Source organism: Notothenia rossii (assembly GCF_949606895.1).
Source record: "Notothenia rossii genome assembly, chromosome: 9".
Lineage (NCBI taxonomy): Eukaryota > Metazoa > Chordata > Actinopteri > Perciformes > Nototheniidae > Notothenia > Notothenia rossii.
Window position 1 is genome coordinate 68,409,135 of NC_136907.1, and position 13,963 is coordinate 68,423,097.

Genomic DNA, 13,963 nt, shown 5'->3' on the forward strand with positions numbered 1-13,963 from the left:
TTATGGTAGAATGTGTTGTTATGGTGACCGGAGTTTCAGTTATGAAAACACATTTGTCTCATTAGAGGACAATTTGTTCTGTTTCGATCGACTTATTCTTTTTTGTGACCAGTATTTTCAGTTTTGGTCATGTAAGTGCATTTTGCAAAAGATATTCAGAGTTATGGCAAGTGTGTTTCTGTTTAGATGGCTATGTTCTTGTTTTGAAGAAATGAATTTAGATTCTAAAAAGTGGGTTTAGCGATTGAGAAAAACTGTAATACTGAAGACATCAAAACTATGAAAGATAGTTGTGATTGATTCAGAATTCAAGGCACACTTAACCAGCATGGCTACCACAGCATTCTGCAGTAGCCAGCCAAATATAAATCATATTCTGGATTTGTAACACTTTTTTTGTTTACTAGATAATTCCATATGTATTCTTTTATAGTTTTGATGTCTTCAGTATAAATCTACAAAAGATGTCAATAAAATAAACTTTGAATGAAAAGGTGTCCAAACTTTTGAGTGGTAGTGTATAATATCAAGTCATGAAATATTATGACAATGTGAAAAAGTCATAGTATAGTGATAGTCTATGAATAATATTAAAAGGCATATCATAATTTGTCTAAAAATACCGTATATATTTTTTTATTGCAAAAAAAGACTACAAACCAGGATAGCACGGACCTCAAAATATTAAGGTTGGACTGAGAGCAAACGGAGACAGGAATTTGCTCAAAACTTAATATTTTAATCAACATGCAAGCAGGGAGCAGCAGCAACACTTTGGTGGAGCCTAGATCTTATTGAAGGCAGCAACGTCTATACTCTGGATCTGCAATGGAAGAAAAGTGCAATAAGTCGAGGTGTACATTACCCATGATGTAAGCACCACACATTCAACTCAATTCATGTCAGTGATATTGGTGTGGGTGTAGAAAATGTCTTAACACACAAGTTAATAACTCAGCGTGGCTGGATACCCCGAGAGGTAAGTTAACTGAAGTAGTCTAATAATGGTGAAGGAGTTACCCCTGTGTGCGTTTTACTTACAAAGTCCTCAAACTTGGTGATCTCCTCCTCCAGCATGTCTGTGCCAACTTTGTCGTCCTCGATCACGCAGGTGATCTGCAGCTTCTTGATGCCGTATCCGACGGGAACCAGTTTGGACGCGCCCCACAGGAGCCCTTCCATCTGCACCGAGCGCACACACTCCTCCAGCTTGGCCATGTCCGTCTCATCGTCCCACTGAGGGAGCACGTGGGGAAGGGGGGGTTAAAGCCCAGAACACTCATTTGACCATGGTAAGACAATTCAACTCAGTTTGCAGCAAAACGTTAACATAACTGTTAACATGCATCGGGATTCATTTTGAATATTAAAAAAATATATATGCAGTTTAAGTCGCAATTAGCTTAAACTATTAATTAACATCTCAATTTTATCGCATTTTTTTACTTTTTCTGAAACAACAAAACAGTACATCTCTATAAGAACACAACTGCAATGGAACTAGCACAGATTTCAGCCACATGATGAAGGTCAGAAGGAAACGTACGGGCTTGACGTCTAAAAGCAGAGAGGACTTGGCTATGAGGGCGGGTTTCTTGGACTTCTTGGCAGCATAGGCATCCAGGCGCTCCTGCTTAAGGCGCTCGGCTTCTTCGTCATCCTCATCATCACTGCCGAACAAGTCCATGTCGTCATCCTCGTCTTCATCATCTCCATTTTGCACCTGTTTGACTGGAGTAGCCTGGACTGGAGCAGCCTGGTCAAAACAATGGAAACATTTCTGTAAAGGTGGGCTCTTCAGAAGGCTCTCTCAAATAAGATGAACTCTTTCCTGATCTCCATTTGTTCAAACAACTAAAACATCATACAATAAAGAGCATCAATAGATATGTGAGGGGATCGAAGGGAGCCTAAGCCTTATATATAAACAACATTAATCATAAACAACAAGACAAAGCAACCAAAAAGAGGAACATCAAAAAACATACTTATAGTTTGAGTATACCTTAAGCACAATGTGGATTACATTAGATTTGATTTGAAATGGTTTCAGTGGGACAAGGCTTTGTCTTTTACAGAGAAAATATGCATTTAGTAATTCTAAGTTATCTACCTTAGCACTTGGGACGCCCGCTGGGCTCTTTTCCAGCGTGGCCACTCTGTTCTCCAGCGTCTGCAGGGCTGCTCTCATTTCAGCCACCACTAACAAGCAGACACAATAGGAAAAGTAAGAATGGATACTCTGCATCAAATACACAAAAGCACAGAAAGACGTTATAAAAAACAGAACGAACCTTTGTGCAGAGTATGGTTCTCCAGCTCCATGCTCTTCATGCGTGTAACCAGCTCCTGGTCTCCTCCTGCATGTGAGGATGACTGTGGAGAGAGGAACACTAATGAGTACGTGCCATGATGCAGCTACGGGTTCAGATGATGACAAAGCAAAATGTAATCTCATCAAGGCAGTCCAAGCCTAAAAAGAAGCAAGCAAAATCAAAAGTAGATGAAGCGGTGAGATTTCAAATGAAACCCATGCAAGGCTAGCATCTATTACACACTGATGAAAACACTCCACCCTCACAACGCAGATGTTGAAATGAGGAACCGTTCAGAACATCCAGTGTCTGATCTGCTGGCCACTGAGCAGCTCCACTGAAGCATCTGCAGTTAAGGGCGTAGCTCCAGGGCACCTCAGTGCTGCTAATAAGCAGGTTCAGGTTCATCCTACAAGCTTGCTTCCCCCAACCTTTAGGCCACCGCTGTCCATGATTACAACAACAGCATGCAGGCAAACTCAGTGCAGATTCCTGTTACAGCACAATACATCATTATTAAAAAATGTGTAGCTGTCTTGCAGAGATAAAAAGATTGATACAACAACACATCCCAATTTCATTTGTGAATCGATTCAAGTAAGGAAATATAATGTTTTCATTAGTGAGCTTTAGATATGTTCAGGGATGCAAACACACGTATGGTGAAAAAAGAGAGAACTATTCGAAGCAGAAAAAAAACAGCGTAATATACCATCTGACAAAGGCCTGCGCTATAATGCTTCAATGAACTGGCTATTCTTAATATACTCAGATCAATAGAAGACAGAGATGTTAAGTTATAAATCAAGGGGTTTTATTATTATTTACAGCAGGGGTGGGGAACCTTTTTCCTTTCAATTTTTACAACATCCTCCGAGGGCCGTACAAATTATTGAACTGCTTAAAAAAAAACTAAAATCACAGCCCATTAATTTGGCCTTTCTCTCACGCTGTGCAAAGAAAAAGCTACCTCTTAATCCAGATATTTTACCATGACTCGCGCATGCACGCACGCACGTGCAGGGTTGTGGCAGAAAGATATGGACACAAGATGTGTGCAAATGTATTAAGTATCCTATCCATGTGAACATGATTTAAGTGGGGGGGACTTTACCTCCTCTAGTGGGGTCCGGGGCATGCTCCCCCAGGAAGATTTTTTTTTTAAATATTGAAGTTAAAAGCATCAATCTGGTGCACTTTGAGAGCAACCTGAAGAGATCTATGGATACATCTCAACACCCATATGAAACAGAACTGTAAGCAGATTCTTCTTTTTGGATATTTTACAAATCACTCCCCTTTTAAACTCTATTCTTGTTGTTTTTAACAACTTTTTTGTTACTGTCATATTGTATTTTATACCTGTTTTTCATTTAGACTCTAATGTCTCATTAATAACTATAATGATCATATCAAGGTGTGCCTTAACCTCACTGAGCTGAGGTTATTTGAGCCTCTCAGGAGAGAGCTCTCTTCCACCTGGTTGTAGAAAAGCTCTTTAAATTCGTTAGCATAGCTAGCTAACCAGATGCTAATAACAACAGATCGCCACTGTGCTTACAACTAAAGACAGCCACGCAAACACTACGGTGTGTACGGCTCCTTATGGGTACAGCAATATTTGAAGAGCTGGAGCGGCGTTCCGGTGCTCTCCGTCGGCACTCTAGTCTACACTCCTTTCCGACGAGACATATACCACGTGAAGACACGTTACGCTCGTGTTGTGTTCAAGGAACCTGCCCTTGGCCAGGAAAAACAGGCACTCGCTTGTTTAATTATTTTGCGGTCTAGATTTCTTCTTCTTTTTTGAAGTGAAAAGTTGTCCGTTAGTCGGACTGATGGACGGACGGACAGACGGACCCCCCCCCCCCACCCCACCCCCAAAACGAAAACTCTTCGGTTCTCCGCGAATTACACAAGTCACCCAAATCAGCGTTAAAAAAGCGGGAGGCGCCGAAAAGCGACTAATTTGCATCACTGTATGTTGGAGAGCCAGGCAATCTCTCTCTTTGTGCTAAGCTAAGCTAGGACAGATATGAGTTGTATCAATCTTTGATGAAACTCGGCAACAATAGGAATATGTGTACTACTCAAAATGTTTCATTAATGATTGACCACCTGATTCAGAAGTTACAGACAATAATCAAGATGGAAAGTTGAAAAACAATATAAATCTGGAAATGAGTAGCATTTGAATAGAATTGAATGTTTACATTATCTAACAAATCATCACCATTATTATAAATTCCACACACACACACATTCTGAATCAGTTAGTGGTAGCATAATGTGATGCATGAAGAAAAGAGTTGCAGGATGGAAGAAGGGTGATTCAGGATGACATCTGAGTGATAGCTGTACACTCCACTCCAGGCAGCAGCAGAACTCAGATCAGCGCTGTGTGTGTCGGCCATGCAGCGCTCCCAGACCGGAGCAGCAAACACTTACGTTTCTGTTCCGCGGTCTCTGCTGGCGCCCCTTGGGCAGCAGGGCCGTTTTGGCCTGCACCCGGTTATGTACAATGTGAAGGTAGGAGGGGAACAAAAAAACAAGAAGAAGAAGAAGACAGAGAAGTACAGGGTGTAGGTAGAACGTTGGATACTACACATGCTACACATGCAGAGTCATCAGTAAAAGGAAAATGAAGTCAGGATTGTTAGTGAAATGGGATGAAACATTTTAAAAACAACTAAATGGATGATTGCCTGTATGGGAAATATCTACCAATGCACATGTGTTCAACCAATCAACAGAACATTTGAAACTTTTTTAAGCACCAACGAAAGTTATTAAATTCAGGAAGGTTGACTTAAAAGGAAAAGTTCACATTTTTCAAAGACATGCCTTCTGAAAGCAATTTAAACGCAGGTGGTGGCGGACAAAATCCATTGCTTAACCCCTACAGGTATGGACTGAATATGTTGTTTAAAACCTGAATCTTTGTTGCTGCCACAGCAATATAGTTATTTGCCTAGGGGCATGCAAGTATTGGTTTATGTGGGACTTAAAAAAGCGTGTCAATGAATCCTTTAAGACAACGTTGAAGTAGCACTTATTTATGCAAAAATGACACATTCAAACCGCTTTCAATATAGCAAATGACGTGATGTAAAGACAAACACGTACATAGATTGCATACTTCCTGACAGATTGCAATGATCATTACGGGCAACGCAAGCAGAGGAGAGCAGGAGAACAAGTGTCAGTAGCTCCAAGGCCCAGGAACTAGCACTCTAAACTCGAATGAAAACTTCTAATTTAAAACAGATGTTCCCTTTTTTTAGGGCTGGTACTGGAAGATTAGTCAGGACAGTCCTGTCACTAAAAGGGGGGGGGGGGGGGGGGGGGGTTATCTGGGGCTCATTTGCAGTACTTACTCCGTTTAGGGACTGCAGGATATTCTGTCTGGATTTAGCAATGTCCTGCAGGATGGCATTAATCTCGCTCTCCTGAAGGTGTTTGTGGGTAAAGCAGTAATGAAGCGGGAGCAGTGACAAAGACAGAAAGCCGCATGCAAAACAAACAGAAGCAGCATGGACCACTCATCCAACATGTAGGAGGATTTTTCTAAAGATTTGAAGCAGGTAGCACAGAAATGGGAACTAAAGGCTAAAGAAATGTTGGCAGCTAGCATGAGGGTAGCACTTGTCAATGACCCAACCGGAGACTCTCGTGATGCCGCTGATGTTTAACCACTACGTGTTGTGATGAAATGTGAACCGTTGAAACTACTTTTCACACAAGAAATATGCTTAGTGAAATAATACCTTGAGAAGGTATTATCCTAAACAGCCAGGACGCTGTTTATGTAAAAACATGATTCACTTCTTACTTGTGTTATTTGGCAGAAGCAAAGCCACACAAACTGGGAACATACAACCCCTTCTTGAGACCACAAGTGGTAAGTGAAGACATATGGCTTCTGCGTTGTGGCTGATTAAGCCCTTTAAAGATCGCCATTGTTTCCAAGGCTCGTGTAGAAACTCTCCACTGCCCTTTCCAGTCAGAGGAGCCGAGGCAGCTGCCAAACCACCTGACCCCTCTCGGTAGGACGTGCCACTTCTAAATCGAGCAGCTTAACTCTCGTGCACACAGCCGCTCCGGGCTGCAGAGGGCTGGTGATGATGTAACTGTTGCTTTACAGGCCAGTGATTGACAAGGAGGCATGAGCGGAGGAGGAGGAGGAGTCAGACAGGAGAGCAAAGGAACTTCAAAAGATGGCAGCAGGAGACGAGAGGAGAATTTGAAAATAGGTTTGTCTGAAAATCTAAATAACCTCAAGAATGATCTGGTGGATAAACATCAAACAAGGTCCACACGAGAGAAAACAAAGCAGCTTTGCAGATCTTCCTTTGTTTTACCTTTGAAGGAGGTCCGTTGGCTCCCTCGTAGAAGCACTTCTCGGCTTCATCGTAGAGAGGTTTGTCGAACCAGATGTTCTCGGAGGCGAGGCACTGCAGTCCACTCATTTTGGTACTAAGGAGAGAAATCAGAAATGTAGGAGAAATAAGATGCAAAAAACGAAACATTGATGTACATCCAACAGCCATGATCAGGGGTTTAGTTGTTTACAGCCAGCACAATAACGAGTGACAGAACACAGCATATTTAGATGCTCAACTGGAAACAGCACATTAAGGGTAACAACCTCATGCAGAGCCACAGATGGAGTTGTGCGTGGAATGGACAAAACAAAGCGTAAGGCAGACAGTTCCAACCAAGTAAACAATTCATGTCAGAATAACTGGCATCATCTCTGTAAAACAAAAACACTACTGCATACAATGCTAAACCTTCCTTCTCGTTTTGCTGACAGGTTACCGCAGCGACAGGCATCTACACATTCCTCAGTCAGGGAAACAGTTTGCCTGCTCTGCAAAGTCTGGATTACTGAACAAAAGGGTTTTCTCTGCCCTCTAGAAACCCCTCTTAGTGATAGCAGGGGTCCCCTTCATTGTGCCATTGTCAAAACAACAACCTAGTTGACCATACGTGCGAGTACATGACGGTTGTACGCCAATGAGACAAGAGGTCAGACTTAGTAGCCGTTAAAGAAATGCAAGGGCCTGCTGTGATGCTGACAAAAAAATACAAACAAATATTCATCTCCAAACCTGCAGCTCAAAAATATTACCCACGGTGCACAAGTTAGCACGAATGCACAAACAAAAATGCATGACAAAAAAACCAAAGAAAACTCAGTTAATTAGCCGGAAAACACACATCCCGTCTCTCCCATTCCCCGAGAGAGGTGCCATACTTGTCCCATCTAGGCCTGCTCTCCGTCTCAGAGAAGACCCTCTTCCTCTGGGTCGGGCCCCTGCTGCCTTTGCCCCCCTGCTCGGTTTCAGAGGAGGTGCGATTGCGGCCTCTACTGTACTGACGGGGGGGGGTCCCGGAGACCTTCACTGTGGCGACGGGGGGTCCCTGATCCTGCTGCGGACCGCGCCCACGTCTGGCCTGGAAGGTCATGTATCCTCTGGTTTTTGGGCTTCTTGGAGAGGAAGACAACGGTCCGTTGCCATTGGATACTAGCCGCCGTTGGTAGTTGCCCTCGGCCTGCTCATAGACGCCCTGGTTGTACATCATTCCATCTGCCTGCATGCCCTGGAGCAAAGGGCTTTGACCATAGGGGCCACATCCTTCCATGGAGGGGCTCAACCCCTCATCTTCAGCCCAGGAGCGGTGGGCCTCTGGCGGACGTGTGCGTCTCCGCAGCCTCCCTGACTGATCTTTGTCTCCGCTGATGACGCTTCTCTCGGTGGGATTATGACCCTGCCTGGGGTTCATCACCGGCACAGCATTCTGAGGGACTCCTCCTGGCTGACGGGACGGCCGAGACTGATCCATTTCTCTACTAAAGGGGTCTCTTCTCTATTCACTTTTGTTTTACGAGGAATAATTAAAAAGGAGCAACAGGTGGAAACTAGATGGCATTAGTTCATTATGAAGATGGCATCACACAAAGAACTTTGCTAGTTAGATCAAACACTTGATATGAGATGCCAATGCGGTCTTGCAGGCAAAGAGACTAGATTGATCAAAAAGCTTACAATTACCAAAATAGAAACATGATTACCACTTATAGGAAGAGTTCACACTAACCTCTTTGAGAGTATTTAGTTATTTGGCAGACTGGGATCGATGGGAAGATTTTAACATATTGCCCAACCCTATTTTTGGGGATATGGAATATTATCAAAACATGTAAAAGCAGGTCATTGATCAATCTCACATTGGACTTTCAAAAAGCAAAGCCAAAACAAATAAGGCAAAATGTAATAAGGCTAACATAATGGCCAACATTTAGGTTAGGATGAGTTTGCAGCATTTCCTCAATATTCAGTTAATATCATAGAATCTATGAAGTACAACCGTTTTTAAATAGAATAGTAATTTGTCAATTAATTCATGAGGAAACGCTGTTTTTAAATGCATTAAGCACGTTTCTTCTGAAACATTTAAAAACCAAACCTATGCAACATTGTCTGGCTCACCTTTTTTTTGGCATGCTGGAGAAAAGTGTACGCTACCTATTGTGGAATGGAATTTTAAAATAATTCGCACACGTTTGAATTATATTGAAAATGATTAACAGTAAATTATATTAAAGACAATCCATGTGTCTTAACATGCAGGCAGAAACCATCAACAAAAGACATCTTTTACATTTTCATGCATTAAGAATACATAATTACATGATATTCAAAATATTTAAAAAAAAATTTTTCAAAACATTATTTGTGCCACAGATATATTCTCTCAGTTGCCAGTTGGTTAGGTACACCTAGCATCAAATAATGCAGTCAACAGCCCTGTGATAAATCCTACCTTCACATCGAGAGGGGATTACTTCCGGTCATTTTGAAGGCTTCAGTTTTAGGTGTGAAAATAATCTAAAAAGGAGTTTTTAATATTGTGTCCAATCCACTAGGGCTGAAACAATAGGTTGATGAATTGACAGAAAATGCATTGTTTAGGTCAATTTTCAAGCAAAAACAACTAACAAATGCTTGCACTAGTGGAAACGCAGCAATATCCACCTGCAGGTTGTTAACTAACAACCTGTAGGTGGATATTGGAGCGTTTCCTCTGTTTTATACCAGTGGATACAATATCTGCGTTTTGGAGTGTTGGGTGGGCACATCAAACACATTAAACATGTGGCAGTTGGCTTTCTGAATTGTGAGGATGGGCATTAACAAAAAAATAAATAATCCTAATAATATATTCAGAGAAAATGAAAAAAACTGATTTGGAAATAATGATACTGTAGTTAGTAGATTAATCACTTTCCAGTAAAATGCAATATTGTACATATCTACATCTACAGCCTCCAAAATGACCATAACGTTTAGTTAACTTCTCTCTCAAACAGTTTAATTAAGATCACATGGTAACCTTCACAAAGATAATATTGTAAGATGATATACACGACTGCATTAGTTTTAGCTAGGAGACCATGATCTATCAACTGAGAGCAAAACATTCAACACAACATTTCGACCGTAAGACAGCAATAAACCGGTGCATCGTCAGCTCAAAAACAGCTGCAACATCAACACTCACCTTTGGTAACGGCAATGGGAAGCTAATGCCCAACAGAGAAATAAGAGAAAATACACATAGTTTCATAATCTACAAAGCCCTCAGGAAAAACAATCACAGGACTATTATTTATTCAATATTTGAGGAATGCCAACAAAAAACCCTATAACTTAGTCAAAAGCAATAGATATAAGTTGTACAGTTCACTGAATAATTTTAAACAAGTGGTCATTTCATGTATAATACCAGTCACAAAACAAGCAAATGGAACAGCAATAAGAGTTAAAGTTGAGTTGGATTTGTTACAGGGTCACTTTGACACTGACAAAAGTTAGCTGCCAATAGTTTTTCTGACAGCACCAGCAACTTGTAGCTAGTTAGTTTGACCACGTGGCGCTTGAAAACTCCAAACTATAACGTCTTTGTGTGTTTTAACAAACATTGCACTTTATGTTGTGTCCTATGCCGTATATAAACAACTCTTCTGCACTTACTATTGGCTTTATTCGACGTTTTATGGCTCGGTAAGCGTTCCTTAGCGTGGTGCCTCGGCTGTAATCCGACGGGGGAAGAGGGTTTGCAGTAGCGGACCGCCTGTATTCTGCAGTTACAGAGGGGGAGGGACGTTAGCTTTTACACGACTTTATCGATGATTTATGCGTTTATTTAATGTTTATACAAAATGGTACTACATAAAAACGCACATTGAAACAAGTTATTGTATATTAACACTGAATGGAAGAGGGGATCTGTGTTTTGGTACTATTAACGCCCAACATTTTGATTAGTACAATCCGTTATGGCCAAAGACTTCATTTCCCAGAGTTCCAGCTGTTTGTTCCCCATGTGCTGGTTAAGCCCAGGCCCAGCCTGTACTGTTTCATGTTTAGTTTGAACAATAACGCATGTAGTTTGTATTCTTTTGTCTTTTGAGTTGATTATGAACTTCTGCCCTAACACCTTTTTTTAAATAAAACTGGGCAACAAGTTGAAAAAAATATATAGCCAGTTTACATTTGAGCTACTTGTGGATTGAAATCCCAATTCCTCCCTTGTCCTGCAGGGGGCAGACTAATCGAGCCAATTCAAACTGTTATCCAAAAGTTATACATGCCTACTGAATTGTATGAATCTTTTGGACAGACCAGAGAACCAGTTTGACTTGATGAAGGTTGAAATATTTTCAATTCAAGCTGAATTAATCTTGTTTTCAGCGTGGCATTAGTTACTCCTAATAAATGCATTGAATCTATTCCAGGCCGAGAGGATACATCTGTACAACATCCTTCTTTGACTTTGTTCTTGGAAGGAGAACAACAACAAAGACCTTATACAGCAAATTATTGTCCTAGTTTGTTATTAATTATAGTTCTTGAGATTGTATTTATGTATTTATGTATGTCACATCTGAGTGATAGAGTATGCTTCTGGGCTATGTTTAGTGTGCTGTATATATAGGGCAAAGCTATCTCCACACATAAAAGTTCACATATTTGTTTCAAATATTGTCTAAAATCCTTTGACATAAGTGTGTCTGACTCGATACCAAAGGTCAAAGTCTTTGGGCTGAAAAATTTGAGTTTGCTCCACTGACGATGAGGCGCTCACCTCGTGGAGCCTTCAGATGCTAAACTGAGCTGACAAACCAAATTAATTTCATATTCCAGCACTGCTAACAGATATGACCCAGAATTTGAACATAACTTGTCAGAAAGAATTGACACACAGCAAATGTTATGGTAAAACAATGTGAATGTCTCATTTTTACACAGAGAAGAGACAAATTGTATACCCCTGACATCAAATATGAATGGTTTGCTTTTGCATTTTTTAGCAAAGAAATCTACACTCAAGTGCCTATCCTGTGTCTCAGCCTCAAGAATAATACTTTTCTTTAATTATTGGGTGACATTCCTCTTTTTAACAATGAATTGTCTTGCAGCAGTGACAAGGATAAGGTAAAAATGAAAACTACTGAGTCAACAATATATGAGGGAGAAGACTAACACTGATCTTGCTTGGAGCAAGGCCCAAAATGAAAACAAAGAGAGGCCTAATTACTAAAAGGAGAAGTGAAAGAGGCAACAAATACTTCAATTGGAAATAAAGCAACACAAAATAGGTTAAAAAACGAAAACAAAGAGATGCAAAAAAAGAAATAACCACATGACTGAACAACACAGACTTGAAGCGACCTAAAAAAAGATCCCCAAAATCACAATGAGACATAAAATGGAGCATTAAGACAGAAAACAAGCACACATGAAGAGGTATTTGGACCTTTGTTGTCTTTTATGCGATGAAACTTAATCTCTTCTAGGCTTTGGACTATAGGTTGGACAAAAAAAGACATTTTAAGAAGTCACTATCATTTATCGATTCATCAGGAACACAATCAGTAGATTAATCAATAATGAAAATAATTGACTGGCAGCCCTATACTTACAATCACTGATTACATCTGTAGTAGCTTGTGTAGATGAAAGCTTGAATAGGCTCCATGAGCTCTTGTGAGGATAAACAACGTTGTTTTTTACTTTATACAACATCCTCTCCACAAAATTGAGAGCAGTCAAACAGGCAACGCAAAGCTTGGTTTGTATGCAAACAGCCATGTGTTTGATAAATAAGCCATTAGCCAGGAGGCGTATGTATATACACACCTTTTGTTAACCTGTGGTTTAGGATGACCTTTAGGGGAAGCCCAATGCTAAAGGGATGATGGTAACTTGATAACAGTCTACAAGAGGTTTGCTTTTAATTATTTTTCAAGCCAGTGGGATACCATGTTTCACACTGAGGGACACAGGTTAAATTGTACTCTTTGTGAGGAGCTAAGCTGCACACAAATTCTCCTGAAAATTAATCACTAGCTCCAGAGGAGTATTTGAAGGTTGAATGCTATTCTGTTATTCTGTTGGGAACAATTTCACTTGTTCACTTCTACATTCACACCTGCTAACAGTCTGGCCTATTTGGACGTCACTGGTCATAAACAAGCTCCAGTGGAACAGAATAAATATAAATTTGTCTTGATGATTGAGGTTATTCATTGATCCTGAATGGTTGGGATAGGTTGTCGGTCGCAACAGTTTCTGACAGGTTTTGCAGATATAAGGTTTTGCAGACACAACCTCCTTTTAGTCATGACCCACCTCGCTCGCCTTTTAGTAACCACATCCTCTTTGTTTTGGGCCCCAAGGAAGTGACACATTTTGCCCATATAATCTCTCCATATAAAACAAAAAATGTAATATAAAACAAAAAATCTTTAAGGAAACTGTAATAAAATAAAGTTAGATAGCAATAAAATAAAGCTGTAATTTACAGCGAAATAGAATGCAGTGAATTGTAGAACATGAAATATGAGATATGTGCAGTAAGCAGTATTTGAACATTGTGTGCATTAATGTAATGCATATAGAGTCTACGTTGTGGCTGAGGTAAAGTGTCAGTGGGGGGGCCGGGCCTTGTTTAAGAGGCCGGTAGCGGAGGGGAAGAAACTGTTCAGGTGGCGAAAGGTTTTGGTCCTGATGGAGCGTAGCCTCCTGCCAGAGGGGAGGGGGGTGAACAGTTTGTGTCCAGGGTGGGAGGGGTCGGCCACTATCTTCCCTGCCCGCCTCAGGGTTCTGGAGGCGTGCAGGTCGTGGAGGGATGGCAGATTACAGCCGACCAGAGCGGATGACACGCTGCAGCCTGCCCTTATCCTTGGCTGTGGCTGAGGCGTACCAGATGGTGATGGAGGAGGTGAGGATGGACTCCATGATGGAGGTGTAGAAGTTCACCATCTTTGCCTTAGACAGGTTTAATTTTTTCAGCTGCCTCAGAAAGAACATCCTCTGCTGTGCTTTTTTGATGAGGGTCAACTAAGATGGAAATATATGTCCAGCATCAGTAGCATTTCCAATAGTATATTAGCATCTTACAAAATAACTTTCTTGATAGGTAACAAACCCAACAAGTAATCTAATTTGACTTTAATACTTTAAGTATGTCTTGCTGTTAATGCTTGTATACCTTTAGGCTACATTAAATATTCAATGCTCTTGTTAGAGAGCTGCAATTCTACTTTTTAATTAGTAAAAACATATTAATTCCAG

At 40.9% G+C, this 13,963-nt stretch overlaps 1 protein-coding gene across 4 annotated transcripts; it reads right to left on the reverse strand.

Moving 5' to 3' along the window:
- Positions 1-718: 718 nt before the first annotated feature.
- Positions 719-10,447, reverse strand: eef1da (eukaryotic translation elongation factor 1 delta a (guanine nucleotide exchange protein)). Of its 4 annotated transcripts, XM_079651875.1 has the most exons (11): positions 10,358-10,443; positions 9,885-9,906; positions 8,813-8,848; positions 7,576-8,196; positions 6,677-6,791; positions 4,764-4,817; positions 2,295-2,376; positions 2,114-2,202; positions 1,547-1,756; positions 1,042-1,236; positions 719-823 (listed from the first exon to the last, which is right to left on the reverse strand). In XM_079651875.1, exons 4-11 carry the CDS (start codon positions 8,163-8,165, stop codon positions 785-787), a joined length of 1,374 nt encoding a protein of 457 aa, XP_079508001.1. In that variant the 5' UTR covers positions 8,166-8,196; positions 8,813-8,848; positions 9,885-9,906; positions 10,358-10,443; the 3' UTR covers positions 719-784. The 4 variants fall into 4 exon arrangements, with proteins under 4 accessions (XP_079508001.1, XP_079508002.1, XP_079508003.1 ...); XM_079651876.1 differs by lacking the exon at positions 8,813-8,848 and having other exon boundaries at positions 10,358-10,447; XM_079651877.1 differs by lacking the exon at positions 4,764-4,817 and having other exon boundaries at positions 10,358-10,442.
- Positions 10,448-13,963: the final 3,516 nt, after the last annotated feature.

Coding starts and splice junctions, on each gene's coding strand:
- eef1da (XM_079651876.1), bottom strand. CDS start 8,165: ATGGATCAGTCTCGGCCGTCCCGTCAGCCAGGAGGAGTCCCTCAGAAT. Junction 2,203..2,294: donor GAACCATACTCTGCACAAAG/GTTCGTTCTGTT, acceptor TCTGCTTGTTAG/TGGTGGCTGAAATGAGAGCA. Junction 1,237..1,546: donor TGCTTTTAGACGTCAAGCCC/GTACGTTTCCTT, acceptor GTGCTCCCTCAG/TGGGACGATGAGACGGACAT.